This window comes from Cupressus sempervirens, chromosome 5 (genome assembly GCF_028749045.1).
Source record: "Cupressus sempervirens isolate cs-2001-9-10 chromosome 5, ASM2874904v1, whole genome shotgun sequence".
Classification (NCBI taxonomy): Eukaryota; Viridiplantae; Streptophyta; class Pinopsida; order Cupressales; family Cupressaceae; genus Cupressus; species Cupressus sempervirens.
Window position 1 is genome coordinate 581218535 of NC_143122.1, and position 23722 is coordinate 581242256.

General features: G+C 36.2%; 1 protein-coding gene across 1 annotated transcript in view; it reads left to right on the forward strand.

Moving 5' to 3' along the window:
* The first annotated feature begins 683 nt into the window (after positions 1–683).
* The window catches only part of XYLT (beta-1,2-xylosyltransferase), a 38036-nt gene continuing 14997 nt past the window's right edge, over positions 684–23722 (forward strand). The window contains exon 1 of the mRNA XM_089831971.1: positions 684–1575. Within this exon, the coding sequence (XP_089688097.1) occupies positions 907–1575 (669 nt within the window). The 5' untranslated portion in view covers positions 684–906. The remainder of the gene's footprint in view (positions 1576–23722) is intronic.

Below are 23722 nucleotides of genomic sequence, written 5' to 3' on the forward strand. Positions count from 1 at the left end.
TTATTGCTATGAAAGTTAATTATTTGTATTGGTCCCATTAGATGGCCATTCTTTCGGAGGGCTGTAGAAATATGATTGCTTTCTCATGCGGATTTATATGTTAAGACTCATATTGACTTCAATGGTCAATTCGTCCTCTTATTTGCTCTACATTGTGTATATCTAAAAACTGAAACAAGTTATATTAGAGTCATATTTACAAAATGCATGATACCCATGTTTATTATTCTTAGGTAAGTAGTGCATAAAGCTAGCCTTACCATATTTGTCCCTTGTGGCGATGCAAATAATAGTGTGTGAAACCCATTTCTTCTCGTTCCAAAAATAATCTAGCCATTACCTTGTACTACATATAATATATTGAACTTGCAAACAAAAAAGTGTCTAAAAATATCTACTATTCTTTGTCCAATATAGTTTACTTTGTGGGAAAAATATATACCACATTAACTATTCTACATATCTTTTAGTTTTGTAATAAATGTATATGAATTTAAGAGCAACTAAATGAAACTATTTCAAATTAACAATGTGTAATTTGTTTTTTAAGCTTTAAAGTTTCTTTTCATATTATATTAAATATCTAATAAAAAATCATATGTAGACATCCGACTTGTAACTTTTGTCACTATGCGCGTACCCCTCTTCTTTTTGTCACTCCTACCCCTCGCTCCTTCGGGTGCAAGTGTGTGTTCTAACAAATATTAATTTCCAAGCTGTAAAGTAAATATGATGCAAATAGAAGTTTCGTACGATTAAAAAGAGGGAGCATATTCCTTTTCTTGACCACCGGTGCCAACCAGAATCTCCACCTGTCGGAAGAAGTTTGGAGCCATGAATGGCCAGAAAATTTTACAATTCATAATTCTACACATAAATGAAGATTGAAACTTCACAACAGCGGCGATGGCTATGAAGCTCAGGGGATTTCTTATAATTTTAGCAGCATTTAATTTATACATACTCTGCTACTATTTTTTTCACTTTCCCTCTACGAACGAAAATTTTCTTCACAATGCTTCAATGGGTTGGATCCACGAGCTTCACAGAGCAGAGCATAATGGACACAAAAGCTCGTCGTTTGATGGGAAGCCATGGCCAGACCTTCCGTCATATATGCCCTGGCACAGTCCCGTCAAAGCTAAAGCAGGTTCCTGCGAGGCCTATTTTGGAAATGGCTTCAATCGTATCTATGGTCTGCTCGATAGCAATCCCAACAGTCGCAGAAATTTGTCCGGCGGGGGTTCATTTAACTGTTTCTACAGCGAAACCCTAGACACATCGATATGTGAAGGAAAAAACATGGCTATGTTTCCTGAGAGAATTGAGATGTCGAGGGGAGGTGAAGATGTGGAGGCTGTGTTGGGTAGAGGGGAAGAGGCCGAACTTCCTAAGTATTCGGAGGGAGCCTTTCGAATCAAAGCACATCTTGATCACGTAACTGGAGATGGGAGGGTCGTAAGTGATGACTTATTGAATCAGATAATGCCTCAGGGAGCCGTCCATACGCATACTATGAGGTCTCTGCTGCGGGCGCTGCGTGTCGTCCCTTCTGCCGATTTTGTCTGTGATCAGGTAAATCTTAGATGCTTTTTTTTGGTTTTCAAAGTTTCCTTTTGACCTTTGTTCGACGACAATCTTTCCGGACTTGCCTAAACTAGGTCGATTTCTTTCTTCTTTTAGCTTCTTTTTATTTGAGAAGGAAGATGCTCATGAATTATGTTTAGGAAACGCCCTCTACAGTAAAGAGTAGGGGAATTGTTTCCCACATGGTTTCGAGATCTAGACTCTACTTAGGCTGGGCCGTTATAACGGGCTAATTCTTGGAAAATGTTTGTTAATTGATTCCAAATTCAATGAAATCTGAAGAAAATCAGTAACTACAAGTTAATTGCAAATTCTGAATTTTCTATTGTGGGTGCAGAAAAACAGGATATTTAGGTGTTTCCTTGGGTAGTATTCTGGCTTTACTTCTTTACGTTTCATTTTTTTTTCTGAAAACAAATGCTTAAGTGGTGTGTCTCTGGAATCTGTTAGCTGGAATCCTTAGGGATCTTTCAGCTTGAGTCTCAGCGAGTTCTAAGAGACTCGAAACTATGGACTTCCAAAACACGGAGCATCCCCATATTTCTTGAATGTTATTGAGATTGTTTCCTGAGGACTTAAACCCAAAAACCTCTTGTAAGGATCTAATTCCCTTAGGGCCCGTTTGGTTGCAAGCGTAGGAATTGAGAATTAGAATAGAAAATTTGAATGAGAATGGAAAATGAAGAATAGGAATGGAAAAAGGCAATCCAATCTTGTTTATCTCTTGTTTGGTTATGCAAGCTTAAATTGGAATAGGGTTAACTTGCAATCGGCGCCGTTTGAAAATATTTTTGAAGATGCAATCGGCGCCATTGGAAAATTGCTGAAATATTTGAAAATATTGAAAACAAAGTTCCCGCGCTCACCCCATGTCAAAGCGGATTTGAAAATTTAATCAAATTTGAGAAAGCGAAAATGAATTCAAGAATAGCAATTCCAATTACAGGTATTTTTTGGAATGGACAAAAGCTCATTTTGGGGCTAAAATGAGAATACGTATTCCTATTCCCTATTCCTATTCCACGCACCAAACAAAGAATACAAATCATATTCTAATTTCCTATTCCTATTCCGGTTGTATTCCAGCAACCAAACGGGCCCTAGGGCCCATTTGGCGAGCGGAATAGGAATACGTATTCTGGAATAGAAAATGGGGCTACGTATTCCTATTCTCCGTTTGGTTCAGCCAATATTTGATGGGAATTTGCGGACCCCAAAATTTATGTTTTCTAAAATAAAAAAAAGTGGAATAGGAATACGTATTCCAATAACACCTATTTGAGTGGAATTGCAAAACCCCTTCTTTGGGCCAAAATTGGAATATGTATTCCTATTTTACTTCGTATTCAAATTCCGTTTTGGTGCATCCAAACAAGGAATTCAAATTTTTTGGAATACGTATTCTAGAATACGTATTCCTATTCCGCTCGCCAAACGGGCCCTTAAGGTTGAGTCTCACAGACTTCTTATATAATTTACCTGTTCCCATGTTTAACAAACAATTATGATGATCTGATTAGTCTTTCAATCGAATTAATGCAAAACCCCTTTTGGGTGGAATTGCAAAACCCCTTTTTTGGGCCAAAATTGGAATACGTATTCATATTTTACTTCGTATTCCAATTCCGTTTTGGTGCATCCAAACAAGGAATTCAAATTTTTTGGAATACGTATTCCAGAATACGTATTCCTATTCCGCTCGCCAAATGGGCCCTTAAGGTTGAGTCTCACAGACTTCTTATATGATTTACCTGTTCCCATGTTTAACAAACAATTATGATGATCTGATTAGTCTTTCGATCGAATTAATGCAATTCACATGTTATTGACTGACCACAAAATGCTTTGACTGATCTATCAGTTATCACCATGCCAAGTGTAGAGGCATTAATATTAAATTTGAAAGGAAGTTAAGGTGTGGAAAATGCTTCCTAACACTAATCTAGTGGGGAAGATCTAGTGCAAATTTTGTTTTCAAATGTTAACTGTTACAGAATTAAAAAACACATTTACAAGGAGATAATAACATGGGTAAAGATTATACCAGAGAACACACAATATGTTGTGGGGAAAACCCTTAGGGAGTAAAAGCCCACAGTCTTAAAGCATAGTACTTTGTATTACTGAAAGAACAGTTACAATACAATAGCAGTACACTGCTTCTTCAACAAGAGTCTTTAACCAACAATTCAACACTCTAAGTCAGTTCTAGCAGCACAACACTTCATCTGCAAACATCACATAACTCATACCCTCCAAGGCCACCTTTTATAGAGAAATACACCACAAGAGGTAGCTTCTAGATGAAGATACAAGATGACATCATGCATAACAACTGGCCCTATTTTTCAACCACCAAAAAACACGCAAATAACACATGCCATTCAAACCTCCTATGTTGGGCACCCAAAATTTACTATTTTGAGCTATGACAGATGCATGTTACAATTTTGATAAGAATATGATAAATATTGTTACAACTTACAGCTTTAAGAGAATCTGTCATAGACAGACTGTGAATAACATATTCTCTTACAATTCATCGTAAACCAAATTGGGCACCCACCTTCTCCATGCAAAAGATATCTTCTGCCGATTGTCCATTTTGTCATAAAAACTGTCAAAGGCTGACACTCGTCAAGGTTCTCAAAATGGGATGCCTACCTTCACATGCAACATATATGTCATATAGTCATTGCCAGGTAGGATGTCACCAAGCTTGTGGGTCCCACTAGATGACTAGACATTTGTAGGCAATTAGTTAATAAAAAATAAAAAATAAGTGCAACAAAATCAATGTTAGAATTTGCAAAAGTTGAGACAACTTAGTCCCAACATTCTCCCACTAAGACCTTTCAAATGGTCCATAGATTAATTGCACTAGGCCTCAATAGATCTAGAACACCATTTGAGCTCCTCTATGCTCACTCATTTTGTGAATGCATCTGCAACATTAGGGAAAGTGTCGACTTTTTCTAATTTTGCATTCCCATCCTCTACCATACCTTGAACAAATGAAACTGTACATCAAAGTGTTTTGTTCTGGCATGGAAAATTGGATTCTTTGCCAAATAAATTACGTTTTGACTTTCACAATAGATAGCAATCAATCTTGCATCAAACCCAATATCTAAACACAACCATCTAAGCGAAATGGCTTCCTTACAAGCACGAGTAGCTGGCATATACTCTTCTTTTGTTGTGGAGAAAATGACTACAACTTGTTGCTTAATCATCCAACTAATAGCATCACCTTACAAAGTAAAAACTGTGAACATAACCACTAGTGGATCGTCTGCTGTCAATGTCACCTGCCCACATATCCACAGATACACACAGAATGCTGAGGTCTAGAGGGATAACCGTGATAGCACAAGGAATACCTGGAAGGACCCCTCAAATATCTGAGCACTCTCTTAACTGCATCCCAATGCACTTCTCCGGGATTAGCCATATATTGACTTAGGACTCCTATTGCTTGTGCAATGTCTTATCTAGTACAAACCATGGCATATATAAGATTGCCAACAACACTTGCATATGGTATAACGACCATGCCCTCCAACTCAGAAGGAGATTTTGGACAGTCCTCCACATATAACTTTGTTCCGAATGCAACAAAAACTATCATAGATCTAGAAGTTGTCATGCTGAATCTCTTCAATGCTGAATTAATACTTACTTTGGCTTAACCAATGCTTTCTGTTATCTCTGTGTCTTCTAATCTGCATCCCCAAATTGTACCTAGCCACACCTAAATTATTCATCTCAATCTGTGCTGATAATGGAGACTTCAAGTCAGAATTCAAATGATCATTCCCAAATAGTAAATAATCCACATACAATGCGATAATGAAAATGCAACCATTATCCAATTGAAATAAACACAACGATCAGATTTAGACTTTTGAAATCCCATACTCAACACATAGATACCAAACGTCTGATATCACATCTGAGGAGACTGTTTCAACCCATATAAAGACCTTTTTAACTTGTGAACCAATTTTTCTTTACTTTTTACCACAGAATGCTCTGGCTGTGACATAAATTTTCTTTCTTCAAATCACCATGAAGGAATGCTGTCTTAAGATCCATTTACTCAAATTCCTAATCATGAACTATAGAAAGTGATAACAAGAACTGAATGGATGTTAGCTTTGCCACATGAGAGAAAATCTCCCTATAATCTATTCCCTCAACCTGGGAATACCCCTTCACAACCAAAATCAATCGTGCTTTATGTTTTTCAACACTACCATCAAGACCCGACTTTTTCTTGAACACCCACTTGCATCCCACAGGCTTACGTCCTTCAGACAAAGGTGCTAGATCCTAAGTATTTTTCTTCTTTAAAGATGCCATCTCATTATTTATGGCTTCCATCCAAGAATCTGTATCATGTATATCCATAGCCTCTCTAACAGTCCCAGGCTTAACAATGTTAGCTATCAAAGCAAAAATACAGCTAGAATGTGACAATGAATACCCAAACTGTAGAAGCATAAATCATTTTGGGAATAAATTGGCAATCAGAGGTGTAGAATTTATTGAAATTTTTTTTGCAGATATCGGCAAAAATCAGATATAGCAAAAAAAAGTGAAAAATTGAAGGAAGACTTATATAATGATTCAAAGCACCTGCACAACTTCCTTCTGTTATATTTAAGCTAAGCTTGGAGGGCTCAAAGTTTAAACATTATAAATATCAATCAAGCTATGGTTTGAAGTAGCACCAAAATATGATGTAAGCTTTCTTATTTTTCAAAATGAGAATGAAGCTTTCTTTGTAGAATATTGTCAATAAAAGAAAACTTTCATATTCATATAACTAGACTTCATTTGTATTATTACTATCAGGATTTATCTATGTCATTTTTGAGTCAAACTCATTGATCGAAGTTTCACAAGTTGTAGTTTACAAGATTCCATTTCTCACGAGAAGGAATGGAACGCTTAGCATTCATTACATCTAGGTGATGCTCACAAAGGTGAAGTATTGGGATTTGTCAGAGATTGCCCATCCCTGTACTGCTGCAACGCAAGTGTGCATAACCATAAAGTTCCCTCCTAGGTTAATTCCACTTGCTTGCAGCTCCATTTGCAAAACCTTTAGCAAGTATTGTGCCTTACTAACCATTCATTAGAAATCCCCTTAAGATCATCAATTGATAAGTAGAAGATATTTCTCACAGCAAGTCCAGTTGTGATATTGCTATCAAGATTCATTTGTGTAGTTTTTGAGTCGAACTCATTGACCAAAGTTTAATGAGCAGTGGTTCATTAAAACGCATCTCACCTCTTTGCATCTAGGTGATGCTTTCAGAGATGAAGCACCGGGACTTACCAAGAGGTCAACCATCCTAGTACTACTCCAGCTCAAGCACACTTAACCACGAAGTTTCCTCCAAGGTTAAGCCCACTATGCATGCAACCTCATTTATAAAAGCTTCAACAAGTGTTGTGCCTTATGAATCATTCATTAGAAAGGCTGTTAAGCACATCAATTGATAAGTAGGAGATATTATCCATAGCAAGTCAAATTGTGATATTGCTATCAGGATTCATCTGTGTAGTTTTTTAGTCAAACTCATTGACCCAAGTTTCATAAGTAGTGGTTCAAAAGAACCCAGATCTCATGAGAATGAATGAAACACTTAGCACTCATTGCATCTAGGTGATGCTCACAAAGGTGAAACACCGAGACTTCCCAAAAAGTCGCGCATCCCAGAACTTCTCCATCTCAAGCACATTTTAACCAAAGAGTTTCCTCCAAGGTTAAGCCCACTTTGCTTGCAATGATATTTGCAAAACCTTCAGTATGTGTTGTGCCTTATGAACCATTTATTAGGAAGCACCTTAATATCATCAATTGATAAGTAGGATAATTCGTTTTCAAGAATTCTCTCAAGTTTCTTTTTATTATATATACTCAATAAACAATTAAATGCAAAGTTGGCCTGATATACACACATGTGAAGTGATATATACACGTATATACCAAAACAATTTTATAGATGTTGAACTTGAAGAATGAATTACACAAACTATTTAATTTAAATTTGAGTAAAGGTATAAATATCTTGCACTATGATTAAATGTCAAAACTTATATGTTATACTTGACAAACCTAAAATGATTATATTGATTATTGTAGGTTCTTTGTTTTCTCTAAAATAAATTAGGCAAAACTTTGTTACCTTGCTCTTTTAGATCATATTATAACAAATAAATAAGGTAGCTTTGCTACGGTCTTATTTTGCTTCATATTGCAACAATTCAAATATTTGAAATTTATACAAACAAAATCAAAGTTAAAGAGAAATAGTATAATCAAGCTATACAATATATTCAATGTAGAAAGAGAGGAAAATTATCTTTATAATTGTCTATCTCCCATGCTACTTCCTGACACTGCAACACTTCGGGACTTTGTGAAATTTTCAACCCAACTTTCCCACTTGTGTCTTCAGCGTCACACATGACTTTTGTAGACAATAATGTCACACTGCATGTTTTTCCCATAATTTTTTTGTTGTTTAACTGTTGCTTTCTGCCAATTAATTGCCCAACAAATTGCAAAAAAAAGTTGAGTCAGTGACCAAAAAGTCTCAGTTTTTTGAGAATAGATCAGTGGACATGCCAACTCCGGATTAATTATGTGATTTTCTCCCATTTTCAACTTCTATGCTATTAATACATATTAATAGTCAATGATAATTAGTATTTTGAAACCTACTTTATAATATTAATTATAAACTATAGGGGCTCGCTGCTTTCCTGTTGAAAGGGCAATCTATAATAATACTTAATAGTAATAATTTTAAGATTAGTTTATAGTATTAATTATGTTAGTTGATTTCATCAAAATTCATGAGTCAAGGTGTGCAAAGAGATCAATTCATATTGAAACTACGATTTAAAACAAATTCATTAGCTGCTTCAACACTATCTCGCATGCCCTTGACAATTTAGGATGATTGAGGCCCTTGAAGATTTTGTTGATGACCGCCATTACTCCTCCCTCTCCTCTGGGTAGGGTTTTCGAGGTTAGAAAACAAGCTAAAAGGACAGAATTGCAAATTTTTTTCCAAGCCAATTCCTCATTGACTTCACTTCCATCTCAGGATCAAGCTGAGTGATTCGTCAATTTCATGAGTTTTATTTGTAGGCTTTCATAGTTTTTTGCAATGATTTTTTAATATATATTTTTTGTCATTTTTAGGGATTTTAATACGATTTAAATGCAAAAAGGCCATTGAAAATCAGGTCATTGAGGGAAAAAATTGGCAAGCTCTGGAATTCAGGATTAATCAGGTATAATCAGGATTTTATGCAGATTAATGCTTCTACGATCCAAACCTTTTTGGTGAATAACCATATCCATCTTTTTTAGGGGTAGAAGGAATTTGAACTCAAGCTGTAGATCAACAGTGGAAGGTTTCATCTCTATGAAACTAACACTTATGTTGTAGAGAACCTTCTCCCCCATTGGATCCTAGAGCTTGTACCCTTTTAACCAACACCATAGCCAATAAAGATGCACTTCATTGCCTTGTTCTTCAACTTAGATCTTTTTTCACTCGAAACATGAGCATAAGCTTCACAACCAAATACTCTGAGATGTCTCAATAAGGGCTTCTTTCCGTATGACACCTCCATAGGTGTCTTATCTACAGGTTTCTGATGTAGATCCATTTACCAAATAGCACGCAATGGTTACAACTCTAGAAGAAAAAAATTGCCGAGGGTAGCACTAGTAAGCATACTCCTACTCCTCTCCACCAATGTCCTATTCATTATTTTTGCAACAACATTTTGCTGAGGGGGTTATGGAGTTGTCTTATGCCTCTCAAGCCCATGATCCTTATAGAATCTGTCGAAATCTGCGGAGCAAAAGTCACCACCATTATTAATCCTCAAACACTTAATCTTTCTACAATTCTGATTCTCAACAAGTGCCTTAAACTTATAAAACCAACTAAAGACTTTAGATTTGTGTTTGAGAAAGTGAACAAATCTCCTCTTGCTGTAGTCATATTCAATGAATGATACAAAATGCAGATTTTGAAATCAAAGGAAAATTGACAGGACCAAGAACATTAGAATGTATCAAGTCCAATAACCTAGAAGAATTGTGAGAAATAAAGTCGAAGTGAACATGATTTTGTTTACCATATATGCAATATTTATAGAAATCGAACTCAATATTACAATCATCAAGTCCCCCAACAAGACATTTATTTTCTGGGCTACGAGTCCCTTCTCACCAATGTGACCAAGTCTTTGGTGTCATAACATTGTTTTCTCTGCTGGAAGTTTCATCTCCAAAGCATTGGCACCCTTAGGTATCCAGAAAGCACAACCATCTGATGTAGAAACAACAATCCTCTTCACAACTTGGTTTGACAGTGAGGATGAAGAATCTAGAGTTCTCTCCTTAGATTCCATAGAAGCACTATTGCATTGAATTGTTTATGCATCCAACTTGCACAAGGTGCCAATTTGAACAACCTTAGCAATCACTGTAGAACCTCTAGTCATCTTACATTTTCCTTGCAAGAAAACGATCTGTACACCTACATCACTCAACTTACAAAGAGTAGTTTCTATGCCAAACCTGGGGACTTGCATAACACCATTGATCCCCTTCATTCTACTTTTCGGAAATCTAATCTTGACACGTCTATGACCGATATGACCTCTTGATGGTAGTCATCACCGAGATACACCTTCCCACTATCATATTCTTTATATTTTGAAAACCAACCATGATGTGCGATAATGTGAAAAGATGCCCCTAAATCTATCAACCATACATCTTCTGATTCATGGGTCGTGAAGATTGTGACAAACACTTCATCATCATCCTGTGAGGATTTGTTTGAATCTATGTTAGAGCATCTCCTTTTCTTCTTTTTCTCCTAACAATCTTTTTGGAAGTGACCATGTTTTCCACAATTCAACATTTTGCCTTGGATTTTTCTAGGACACTTAGATCTCCAACTGGACTTGGAACTGCTGCATCTTACATCTTTCTTGTCCTTCTTGTTTTTCTCGTTTGATCTACCATGAACTGCAAGAGCCTCAGAGGTTTTCCTCTGCATCTCTTTAGAAAATAATGATGCTACCACCTCAAATTTTGAACTTGGTAGTTGTACTCCCAATAGCAATAAAAAGGCGGTCCGGTGAGTCAGGCAAAGAACACAAAGAAAGCATAGAACAATCCTCCTTGATCTTGCCAACTGAGGAACAATCATAGTAAAGCATTGAGACGATCAACAATGGATCCACCGACTTCCATCTGCAGAGAATACATCTTCTTTCTCAAAAAAAACTTGTTTACCAAGGATTTAGTTTGATAAATATCTCCAAGCTTCTTCCAAAGATCTTTCACAAACTTCTCTTCATGGATATTTAGCAGCACTAAATCAGCTTGATAGAGTCTTATCAAATCCTTGGGTTTTTAATGTATTTTTATCCCAGTCATCTTGGGGTGTATTTTGGGGATTTGTCGAAGAAACTGCAGCCCATAGATCTCTATCCACGAGCATCTCAATTGTGAGTTTTTTACAACTAAAAATTGCTGCCATCTACTTTTGAGATGTGCTTGCCATCTTCCTGCAACAAGATTTTGAAATAGTCTGCAGAGGCTCCCACTCAGTTAAATCAGTATAAAAAACCTACCACCCAACAATGGAAGCAAAACAGGCCAGGCTCCAATACTAACTTGAAGGAAAGTAAGTTGTGGAAATGCTTCCTAGCATTAATCTTGTGGGGGAGATCTAGTGCAATTTTTTTATTGATCTGAACTCTTACAAAATAAAAAAACACAATTACAAGGAGATAATAACATGCATTAGGATGCTAGAGAACACACATCATGTGGAAAATCCTTTCGGGAGAAAAACCCCACACTCCAAAAGTATGTATTTTACTTCTTCATATTATTGAAATAACAGTTACAATACAATAGCAATACACTGCTTCTTTAACAGGTGTTTTCAATCAACAATTCAAAATTCTGAATCAATACCGACAACATATTGCTTCACTTGCAAACATTAGATAACTCATACTCTCCAAGGCTACCATTTATAGAGAAATACAACACAAGGTAGCTTTTAGAGGAAGATACACGATGGGGTCATGCATAACATTTTGCCCCATTTTTCAACTACCTAAAGATATGCAAACAACACATGTACGTCTTCAAATGATTCCCCATTCAAACCTCCTCTGTTGGGCTATCAAAATTTACTATTTTGAGCTATTGTAGATGCTCCATGCATCTTACAGTTGTCACAAAAATCTGTCATAAGTATTAGATATATATATGTTTTATATGTTTGTCCAAGTAGCTCATGTGTGTACCCTATTGTGAAGTCGCTAGATTTTTACCAAGGTAGTTAGAGGTCATACATGGCGATCGAACAAATGGACTAGAATAGTGGCCCCATTCCTTAAATCCCGTTTAGCAATGCTTTCTCCCCTTCATTTGCTCTTGCAACCACCAGTGCAACACTTCCACTATAATAACAAGTTTTCCCATTTAAATCAATATTAGAACATTTCGCAAAATAACTATAGCAACGATTAACTACCTTTTTCCATAAACAAGTAAACATGATAACTAATAACCAATTCTATTATAACAACCACTTCCACATGAAATAAATGGTGAATTATAACTTCCCTTTTCACATGATCAAGAAAGTGATAGTTTTAACTAATCATCTCAACGGCTATAACTTATTCTAATTAAGTCAAAATTTTTGGACGTAACAACATACTTCTAATCCCAAAAAACAGTGTAAGAGACCTAAATATTTCATTTCAAATTCAGATGTAAGGTCTTGTTTACACTTTACAATAAGGTGATCTTCCCCTGTTATTAGAAGATCATCAACATAGAAAACAGGTATTAGCATATCACCCTTTCATTCTTTAAAGTATGTATTAGGATCAACTTCATTTCTTGAGTACCCCAATTTAATAAGGTAACTGTCAATTCTCTCATACCATGCCCTGTGGGTTTGTTTAAGACCATAAAGAGCTTTCTTTAGTTTGCATACATGTGTGTTCCTGTCATGGATAACAAACCCTTCTAGTTGTTCCAGGTATACTTCTTCATCATTGACACCATTTAGGAATGTTGTCTTTACATTCATTTGATGTATCTTCCACCCTTTGGATGTAGTAATTGCAATGATGGTTTTGATAGATGTATGTCGAGTAAAAGGAGCAAATGTTTCTTTGTAATCAATTCTTGCCTTCTGGGAGAATCCTTTGGCCACAAATATGGCTTTATGTTTTTCAGTATTGCCATCATGTGCTTGTTTTTAGTTTAAATAGCCACTTTGAGGAAACAACAAATTTGTCTTTGGGTCTTGGTACAATGGCGTGTTAGTACCCAATATGATCACAGTTTTAAAACTTCAAGTGCAGAGTTTGAACCACTTCGAATTTCAGTTCGAAGTAGTTCAAAGTAGTTCAATGGTTCAGGTAACCCGTCCTGCAGGTTCAATACAAGCGAAGTTCAAATTCTGGGTTTGAAATGCAGAATTTTCAGTTCATAAAAGTTCAGAGCCCATGTTTAGTTTAGCACCCGGATTCAATCTCAATTCATGTTTCAAGCTCAGACTTCGTCGGCTTAATCAGATTCCACCAGCTCAACAGTTTCAAAGATTCAATGAGTCCGATGATTCAAAGGCTCAATCAAAGTTCGAAATGCAAATCCATTAATTCAAGAAAGTTCAGGATACATGATTAGTTTTTGAGCTCGATCTTGATTGAATGTTTCATGTTCAATCAATGTGGACATGGTTTTAAAACTTTTAGTTTTAGGTTTTGAACCTCTCTGAAGTGCTTTGAACTCAGTTCAAAGCAGTTCAAAGTGGTTCGAGATGCAGATTTGTTAGTCCAAATGTGTTTGAAAATGCAGGGTCAGTTTCAACAAGTTCAGAATTTCATCATTTAAGCTGAGGTTCTGCCAGTTCATAGACTTGAGAAATTGCAAAGTACAGGTCAAGATGAAGGCCAGTTTAGTGGTTTAAAAAGGTTCATTTCCCAAGTTCATTGGCTGACAAAAGTTGAAGCGCAAATTCTAGTTTTCAACATGAGTTCAATATTGATGTTCGAAGATCCAACATCTACAGAGAGCCACAACCAGCAATAATCCATCATTCAATGAGGTTGTTCAAAGAGAGAGATGAACAAATACATACGTATCCTTGGTGACTGCAGTAGTGACAGAGCTCGAGCATGTGAACCTTTTGTGAGTGCGAGCAATTAAAAGTGTTGCCCCAAAATATCACAAATCGGGTGTCCCTCTCACATCTTGACTTACGTGGTTGCAGTAGATTACGGGAAAACATGTGAGCTAGAGCATTTTGATGATAATTGCCAATCCATTATTGGAGATTCTTAAAGCCGCAAGCTACATAGAACTTGGACAATGTATCATTTGAGCTTCAAGATGAAAGTATGTGGAGTATTCAACAAAGAACATTGGAGTAAACATATATCAAGTCATAGGGACTCGCCTATGAATGGAGACATTGTGGAAAAATAGTGTTGGAACCTGCAGATTCTCCCGTTGCAGAGAATTAACAATTGGACATCTTACGGCATGGAAACATTGATAAAATTATAGCAAAGTATATGCTGACCGCTCGACTGGGATAGGCTTCACCAAACATGAATCAAGACTATGCACCACGTCTTAGTTCCATAGTTTATTATAAAACCCGAGTTGTAAAGCATCACCATACTGTTCAACTAAAAGCTAAGAGCAGATGTAAGGATACGTATCTCCACAAGGTAACAATGGTGCCAATCTGCAAAGGCACATGAGTATCGATCATGCCAACCCTCTCTATGCTAAGATCCGCAAGGATGGAACCCACGCACTAATGTTGAAAAGCCATGAATCATTCATCTCATGTCAATATGGAGATAAAATCGAGGGAAAGACTTCAGCATTAATATATGATATGCTATCAGGTGAATAAGACTCAAGCTCGATCTCGGCTTTAATGGAGAACAGTGCAGTGTGGATCATTCGAAAACCCATATGGTCTCAGGCTCAATACGTGTGACAATCATTGGGTATAGCGTTGGGCATGAAGATGACCTTCAAGTTGAAGATAATCGGGTATGAACTGCAAAAATATAAAGAATACGTACTCATAAGTACAGGGCGAGGATTCCATAATAGAATCTGATGCATCTGTCACCATTACTCTATTAAAGAAACATTTCTAAGTCATTCTTTGCTTATGCCTACACATGTGTATAAATTCAACACTGTCAGCACAGTCAGTTACTTAAGATGGAGATAGAAGTGTGTCCAAATAGCTCCAAAGCTACGCATGCTCAAGAGAGGGTTGTAAGCTGACACCCTTCTTATAGTCACTTTAGTGAATGGACATATAGAAGACCTGTGCAAAGATACCCCAACCCACGGCATGAACAAAAGAAAGGTGAGCTAATGATGTTTGAAATCCTCTGCAATCATTTTGATCAAAGGCCCAAAGGATGTAGACGAACTGTTTGACACAATGTTCAATACAAAGCATACAATATTCCTCCTCGAGTGCAAATACAATCATTATAATAGCTGGTGCAGATAGTTTGAATCTTCTATAAGAAGAGGTGGCGCCTTTCTCACATACATATGCTCAAACGCATCCACGGTATTTGATACCCGAGATCATGATGGTTGAGTCAGTTCAAGCTTCCAAAATTAATGCAAAATACAAAACACGTGGGAACAGACAGTGAGCCGATTATCAGTTTAAATAAAGCAAAAGTCACTTTACCTTAGGAAGTGATTGTTAACTCAGAGAAGTGATAATCTTAAAGAAAAGATTTGATGAGTCATCAGCCATATGTCACTTGCCAGAGAGTAGTGTATATCTTTTGTAATTCTTAATTAAAATAAGATACAAGGTAAAGAGAGGGAGAATTTTAAAGGAACGCAAGGACTGAAAAGATGGGAATAGAAGCAACCAAAGAGGGGATAGTTGCAAGAATCAGTTATAGAAATTGAACAGTTTGCCACCAAATTCTATAAAGATTGAAAGCGTTAAGCAAACAGGGGTTCCATTCTTCCGGCTCCCAGACTGTAGACTTTGGGCTTCAGCCAGGGAGGGGATTTTGCAAGATGATTCCATTCTCTTGAGAGGCTGTGAGAGGCAGAGCAAGGGCTGTTTTTCTTTTCTAGAACTGTGTGTCTGAGATAGAGATAGGATTTTGATAGCTGATGTAATATTGTGAAAGGAGTTTCTGTCTTTCTTAAAACAGTGGTTTGGTTGTAATGTGCACAAGATACTTTGTGATCTTTTGCAGTCAGGGAAGGGAGACTGAGGGTTAAGTATATCAGAACTTTGATTATGCTGTATTTTCCCTCCACTGATTATGAACTTTGTGTCATTTTCAGTTTTCTCTGAATTGCATTTCAATATCGTTGTTTTCTTATTACATTATCAGTTTGAAATATCTTTAAAAGCTTTGATTTTCAATTCTCTCAAGAGAATGGAAGACATTTTCTCATGTTTACTATGTAATGCAGCGTTCAGTAAATGAACTTTGTGTCATTTGCTGCTCCTTGCTTTTCTTTTCTTTAGGCTTTTAGGTTTCGCATCTACTATGTGTTTACGGGTAGATGTCTGTTGTCCTTTTATGCTTTCTGGTAAAAGCATTTACATTTAATTCATTGTATATTTTATACGGGGAGCTGTACCCGATAAAATTCAGAGGAAGGTTATCAACCAAGTGATAACCTATCCAACTGTTGGTGCTTATTTGTCCTCTTGCTTGGGCATTCAGGGTTAGATTTGTACACATTTCCTCGAAGGACAATCTGTTCACTAACATGGCGCAAACATCATTCTTTCATATGGATTGATATTCATCAATCATGGTATCTTTCCAGGCTTGTGATTTCAAGGCTTCTTCAACATCTAAGGGTTTTGATTGAGTGGGCTCATTTATATGGCTAACATAACATGAGTGACTTGTTGTTTTCTTATTTTCTTTAAAATTTTTATTAGGAGCCACATTATTTTCTTCAATCATTTTCCTTGCTCATAATGTTCTTTTCTTGTTGAGTGGATTTGAGTCATACTTAGGGTTAGGGGTTGTGGGTCCATTATCTTCTATACAACTCTCCCTCTCAATCATAGAACTTTCATCTAACTCTGGGATGGGGTCATCATTTGATTCTTCTATATTTTAGAGTGTTTATATACAACATCTTCTTCAAACTTTTTTTATTTTAAAGGAGGGGTAAACGCTTTGACTTGGAGCTATGACCAGTGAGGCCACAAATAGGGGACCTCATCACCATTAGATTTGGACCTTGTTGGCAAGGATAACAACTCAACAACTTAACCATCACAACATGCCACTATTGGCAACATCTTCTTCAAACTTAACATCTCCACTGATTTCAATTGTTCTTGACCCTGGTATGTATACTTTGTAAACTTTGGAAGATTCACTATAGCCAACAAATATGCCTTTCTTTCTTGAAGGCTCTAGTTTAGTGCTTTTGTCCTTAGGTATAATAATATGCATATAGGGCACCCAAAGATTCTTAGATGACTTAGATCAGGTTTGATTCTTGAGAAGACTTCTTCAGGTGTTACATTTTCTAGAAAATGAATGAGGACATCCGTTTTGAATGTATACTGCAGTATTGGAGGCTTCAACCTAGAATGCTATGTGAAGGTTTTGATCATGCATCATGGCCTTAGCTGCTTCAATAATGGTTCTGTTCTTTCTTTCGGCTACTATATTTTGTTGAGGATTATATGGTACTATATACTCCCTCTTAATCCCAACAGATATGCATAATTCATTGAAGTTTTCAGAAATGTATTCTCCTCCATTGTCAGATCTTAGGATTTTAATTTTCTTGGTTTGATTTTTGACTAAGGCTTCAAACTCTTTGAATTTAGATAGAACTTCATTTGGCTCTTTTAGTTTTAGGAAGTAGATCTAGGTTTTCCTAGAATAATCATTGACAAAGATGATGTAATACAAGTATCCTCCTAGGGAAGGTATTGACATTGGTCAACATAAGTCAGAATGAACGAGTTCAAGTACAATCTTAGATCTGTGTTGACTATGAGGGAAGGATGTTTTAGAGTTCTTTCCTAATGCACAACCTTTACATGTTTCTTCATTTTGGGATGCCTTTCACAATCTTCTATATGAAGGGTAGAGCGCAAAAATGTAGACGACCTAGTCTTTTGTGTAGGATCTCATTGTTTTTTATAACTTCATGATTTAAGGCTAGATTTTGAGTATTACATAGTTTATATAGACTTCCATCTCTGAATCCAGTAGAGATTGCATTTTTAATATTTAATTTTTTAGGCCAAGAAATGACCTAATCTTCTTGGAAGGTGGTGCAATACCCTTGATCTGCTAGGCTTGAGATAGAGTCTAGATTTCTCTTGATACTTGATACAAATAGAACATCTTTTTAGTTGTAAAGTAACTCCAATTTTTAGTTGAATTGAACAGGTCCCAATTCTTTTCATAGGGTAAGTGGAGTTATCTCCTTTTGTGACTTCTTCAGTTGAGTGTTCTTCGAAAGTTTCAAATTGGTCTCTGAATCCAGTTATATGTCTAGATGCTCCAATGTCAATTATCCAAGCATTTTTATTAGAGTTTAGCTCACTTGATAAGGCAAGGAAGAATAGTGAGTTTTTAGGTTCCTTGACTTCATTTATATTGGCAAGAGCTTTCTTTCTTTCTAGACAATACATGTGAGGATGTCCTAATTTGTCACATTTGTAGCATTGAACTTTTGACAAATATCTTTACTTGTAGTGTTGATTATTCTTTCGTATTTTCTTATAGTGTTGATTATTCTTTCCTCTTTTCTTAAAATCATGTCTTCCTTTTATTGTTTGAGTTCACATGCGAGGCTTGAACTTCCTCTTCTTTATTAGGAATGATTCCTCTTGTAATCATTCGTGATTCTTCTTGAGTTGATCAAATTTTGTTAGAGTAGGATGGGCACCAACCCCTTGAATGAAGAATTCCCATGTAGTTGGCAATCCTTTAAGAGCTATGAATGATAATTCTTGATCATCTACAATATTTCCAAGAGTAGAAAGTTGATCTCTTAATTCAGGTATTCTCATGAAATATGATGTGATAGTTTGTCCTTTATTCGTCTTAATATGAAGGAGTTGTGCTTTTAGGGTAAGCTATCTGCTTGTATTATTGATTTCATATGAGTTTTGAATAGTCATAAACATCTCATATGCGGTTGTAGATTATGCTATAAATGGAAGAATGTGATCTTTTACAAAATCAATTATAATTTTCATGGCTTTATTGTTATGTCTTTTCCATACTTTTTTATCAGGCTCATTTTCAGGCATTGTTTTGTTCTCTTCCACATATTGCTCTAATTTGAGTTCTCTAAAAATGATCATGATTCGTATTCTCCATGATACGAAGTTTGATGCTCCATCAAGTCTGTTTTCTAGTTTGACTCCATTCCCCATGATTGCTCTCTTTTAATAGATTTAAATGTTCTAGAAAGAGAAAAATTTCAGAAATTGCCTTTTAAACTCTATCTACAAACGAGGTCTGATACCATGTTAAGGAATGTAGGTTCGAAGATGGAGAATAATTATATATTTCTTCTTTGTATCCACTGACCTGAAGTAATCTTCTTGCAAAAGTATATGTAATATAATTTATGATTACAATTCTGATTGTTCAGAATTATATGTTATACATGACAAAGTTTATATAAATCTTCACAGAAATATATATAATAAAGTTGACAGTAATATATTATATATGCCAGAGATAATGATTGAAACTTGTTTGAATGTGTATCGAATGCAGAAGAGGAAATTGCCGCTGTGATTGATTTCTCTCTGAATTGATACCCAACATAAATAGATCAGTGACAGGTCATGGTTATGTAAGGAACCCTTACGTGGTATGACCCACAAAGGGTCCTGGTCTTATGTAACCATGACTCAACTAATCATTTAGTTGGCACTTAAAGTGCTATGATACATTCTATATGCAATGATCATGCGTAATATGAGTAACCCCAATCCACCATAGCATGTAATATATATATTTCAGTGTACTGTATTATGTGCAATCTGCTGCGGCAAATATAGTAACTTAGTTTGCTATTAATGAATTTGAATGCATTAATAAAGCACAATCTATATATATATATGTGTGTGTGTGTGTGTGTGCTTACTATTATACATATCAGATTGTTGTAATTTACCAAGAATATCAATCCAGCTGAAGCTATAAATTCAACTCTTCTTTCTTGCTGGTGTAAACCTATGGTTTCTCTTTTCTCTTCCTCTCTCTCACTTTTCCTCTCTTCTTGTCATACTAAACAAATAGAAGGCCTTTTAGGGTTATAAGGAAAAGAGATGTTAAAAAAAACTAAAAAATGTGCTTTTTTTGTTTTTAAGTTGTCCAAGTATGCTACCACATGGCCAATTTGGGCAATTTTTGTTGATTTCTGATCAAATTGCCTGAATTAGCGATTTCAGGCAATTTAGTGGAAAAAATCACCAAGGCGAGTCATTGAGTCAGGAAAAGCCACCCAGCCTTGTTTGTATCACCAAATCGCCAGAATTGCCAAAATCATCTCTGGTATAATTTATAATCAGATTTCTTTAATTAGGGGTAAACATAAATTAGGAATTTAGGAGAAATCAATTTCCAGCTAGAATTAATTTTAAGACGACTCAACCGTAGGATGACTTGATGAGGTGATCTTTACCATCCCTCTTGGCTTCATGTGGCCTGTGCCATACATATGAGGTGGCATAGCTAGTGTGGTGTCCTATTACCATTTTCTTCCATCTTGCAACTCCAATCTTTTTCAAATGATTGAACACACATTTAGCAGGATAAGGATTATGAGCATCATCACAAGAGGGTGCCCTGAAAGTCCCTCCTTCGTAAGCCTGAAGCCAGTCCCCTTGTTCCCCTTTGGCCCATGGGACCTTGTTGTCACTTAATATGAGGTGGCATGCTTAGAAGGTGACCTTGTCACCATTCTGCCACTTGCGAATCTCTCATTTCCCATAACACGGCTATTTTTAGCAGACAATAATGCTATTTTATACAAATTCTATATTACAACATTCATGATTCTGCAATAGAATGCATATTAGGCCATAGGCATGCAGATGTATATATATCAATGTGTGTGTATATCTACATATAGGAAGTCAATAATTTTAGCTCTGAAATGCATACATAATTCAAATAGAGAACAATCATCAAAGTACATCTATGCAACATATATATCATGTGATACTCATACCAAGGAATCGCTGACCCGAGTTATTATTATAATTTGTCCTTATCGATGTCTTTTCTCTTCTCTTATAGTGATGCCTCCCCTGGAAGAAACTTTAATGCTTCCATATGAAGAGGCGTATCTTTTTGAAAAGTGTGTTCATTTGGAAAGACTCACTCTTTTGTTAACACAGTCCTTAATCTTTAATGGATACTTTTCTTTTACTTTGATTGCTATCTAATAATTCTCCCTAACCACTGCAAAATGTACCTTAATTGCTAGTTCATTCCTTTCTACATTATCTTATTACTTTATTTGTGTGCTAGTTTCTAGTGCTCAATTCGTGGGACGATTTCTTTATTTGCAATCAATATTAAGTTTGACTTCATTTTATTATCGAATATTGAGATTGCTGTTATTAACTCCAATGAGAATTGATTATCTTCTTACATACTATTGCTGCATACTAGTTTTGAAAAAATCACTGCATACTAGATAGAGTTGGTATCTTCCCTTGGCACATTAGGATACAAAAAATTGTGAAGTCTTACAGATTAAGACAATTTAAAAAAAATATTATTTGCTAATTAATTTATCTGTAGATGGGACAGGGTACACTTATCGAAATGTTGAAGGTTTTGCATATAAATGATAGAATTGGTGGCACCATTAAATGGAAGGTTCTGTAATAACATGAAAGTGAAATGAATTATCAGTATTTTTAAAAATGTTTTCGTCCACCAAATACTAATCTACTTTAACTAATTTGTAGGACTTCACCAGACTTAGGCGAATGTGTATTCCTTGGATTCAGAGGCGAGGCCTTAGCAACTTCTCCAAACATCTATTATTGGAATATTGGTCATTAATCCTCTGTTGGAGATAAATTGTAATTTGTATTTTCTAAGGTAGAATAAATACAAAACCTTATTTAGAAAGTTATATCGTCACTACCAAGCCAAATTAGTTTTGATGGAGTAGACTACAAGATTGTCTTCAGAAAAGATTAAGGCATGGCATTAACATAAAATAACAGGAGGGGAACTTTTACGTATGGAATTCTTTAAGAATCTTAATTCATGTGAAGCATAATACCAAGATGGAAGAATAATACTACAAACATTGGTGGTACCATGCGTTTAAACCTGTGTTCCACGGGGACGCATCCTTGGCCTCTTTAGGCTGGTCCTCGTACCAGGTACAAAAGGGGACGTGGGCACTTAGTTTCGCCGTCCCCTACGATGTCTTGAATTGGGGAAAAGGTGTACAGTCCCCGAAACGTGTGAAAAAAAAAGCCAAGAAACGGGGGGACAGCAGCTCTACCATGGCCCCACATGGACGTTGGAGATTACTAAAATAAGGGAACCCTAATGTGGCTTCAAATAACAAAAGGTAAAAGAGTATTGTTTGCAAGTTGGGAAGAGAAAGAGGAAAACAACAACAGAACAAGAGTGCATTTTGGAGGTGCTAGAGGATGTTTTGACTTCATTTCTTCTTCAAGTATGATTTTTATTTTCTTTTTGTTTGATTCAAACTTTATTGTTGTTTGTTGCCATTTTTCATTTTTTGCAATGACAAAGAGGGCACGTTGAATGAAACATTGAAATGTTTTTTTTTTCCATAACTAGCAGCAGTATAATACATTGTAAAATCCAAAGGCAAAAACATGAGCAACAGTCAGAGTGAGGGAAGTAGTGATAGCATGGATGTTGCCATGCAAGAAACTCCAGTGTCACATTTACAAAGACCAAGAAAAAGACCTAGGGCAGCCATGGATGATTCTTCAACTGATTCTAATATAGATGTGCCCATGGAAGATGCAATGCCTAATCCATTTGCGTGCCCTTGCAAAGCCCTAAAAAAATATGCCAAAGGCCCATTCAACCCGAAGAAACCTCTCCAACAATTTGCCACAAAAATAGTCAAGAATAAGAAGAAAAATTCGGGGGGTAGTTGGGAATGGGAGTGCCATATATGTAAGAAACATTATTTTGGGAGCTACACAAGAGTGTATTGTCATCTTATATGAATAGGTGGACAAGGGGTGAAAGGTTGCAAAAAAAATTAAAGATGATGAAAAACTTGAGGCCAATAGGTTGTATGTGGAGGGGGAGTTATTGAAATCAGGGGGTACTATAGGTACCACACCCACACCCTTATTCAGTCCCATACTCACTCCCACTAGCACTACTGGTAAAGGGAAGGGAAAGGCCAAGAGAGATACCAATGTGGTTGGTTTATTTAACATACAAGCAAAAGAGAGAGATGAAGAGTCCATTAGCAGATTTCTTTTTGCTCATGGTATACCATTCCATGTTTCTTGTTCTTCATTCTATAAACAAATGTGCAAAGATATTTATGCTGCTGGTCCCTCATTTGTACCACCAGGAGAGACTAAATTACGCACCACTATCCCTGATAAAGAGTACTCAAATGTAAACATTTTGATGAAGGATATGAGAATGAGACAAACATAGATGAGTGATGTTCTATCATCATGGATGGGTGGACTGATATCAAACATCGGCCACTTATCAATCTTATTGTCACTAGTATAACAAGGTCCTATTTTCTTAGAGCCATTGATTGTTCAGGAAAAAAGAAGGATGCATGTTTCAAATTTCGGATTTTGAAGGATGCTATAGAAGAGGTAGGGGCTTCAAATGTTGTGCAAGTAGTCACTGATTCAGCTTAGTTGTGGAAATCAGCTGGATTGATAGTAGAGAGCACCTATAGACACATTTTTTGGACCCCATGTTGTGTACATGCATTTAATAACACCTTGAAGGACTTTGGAAAAATTGATTGGATAAAGGC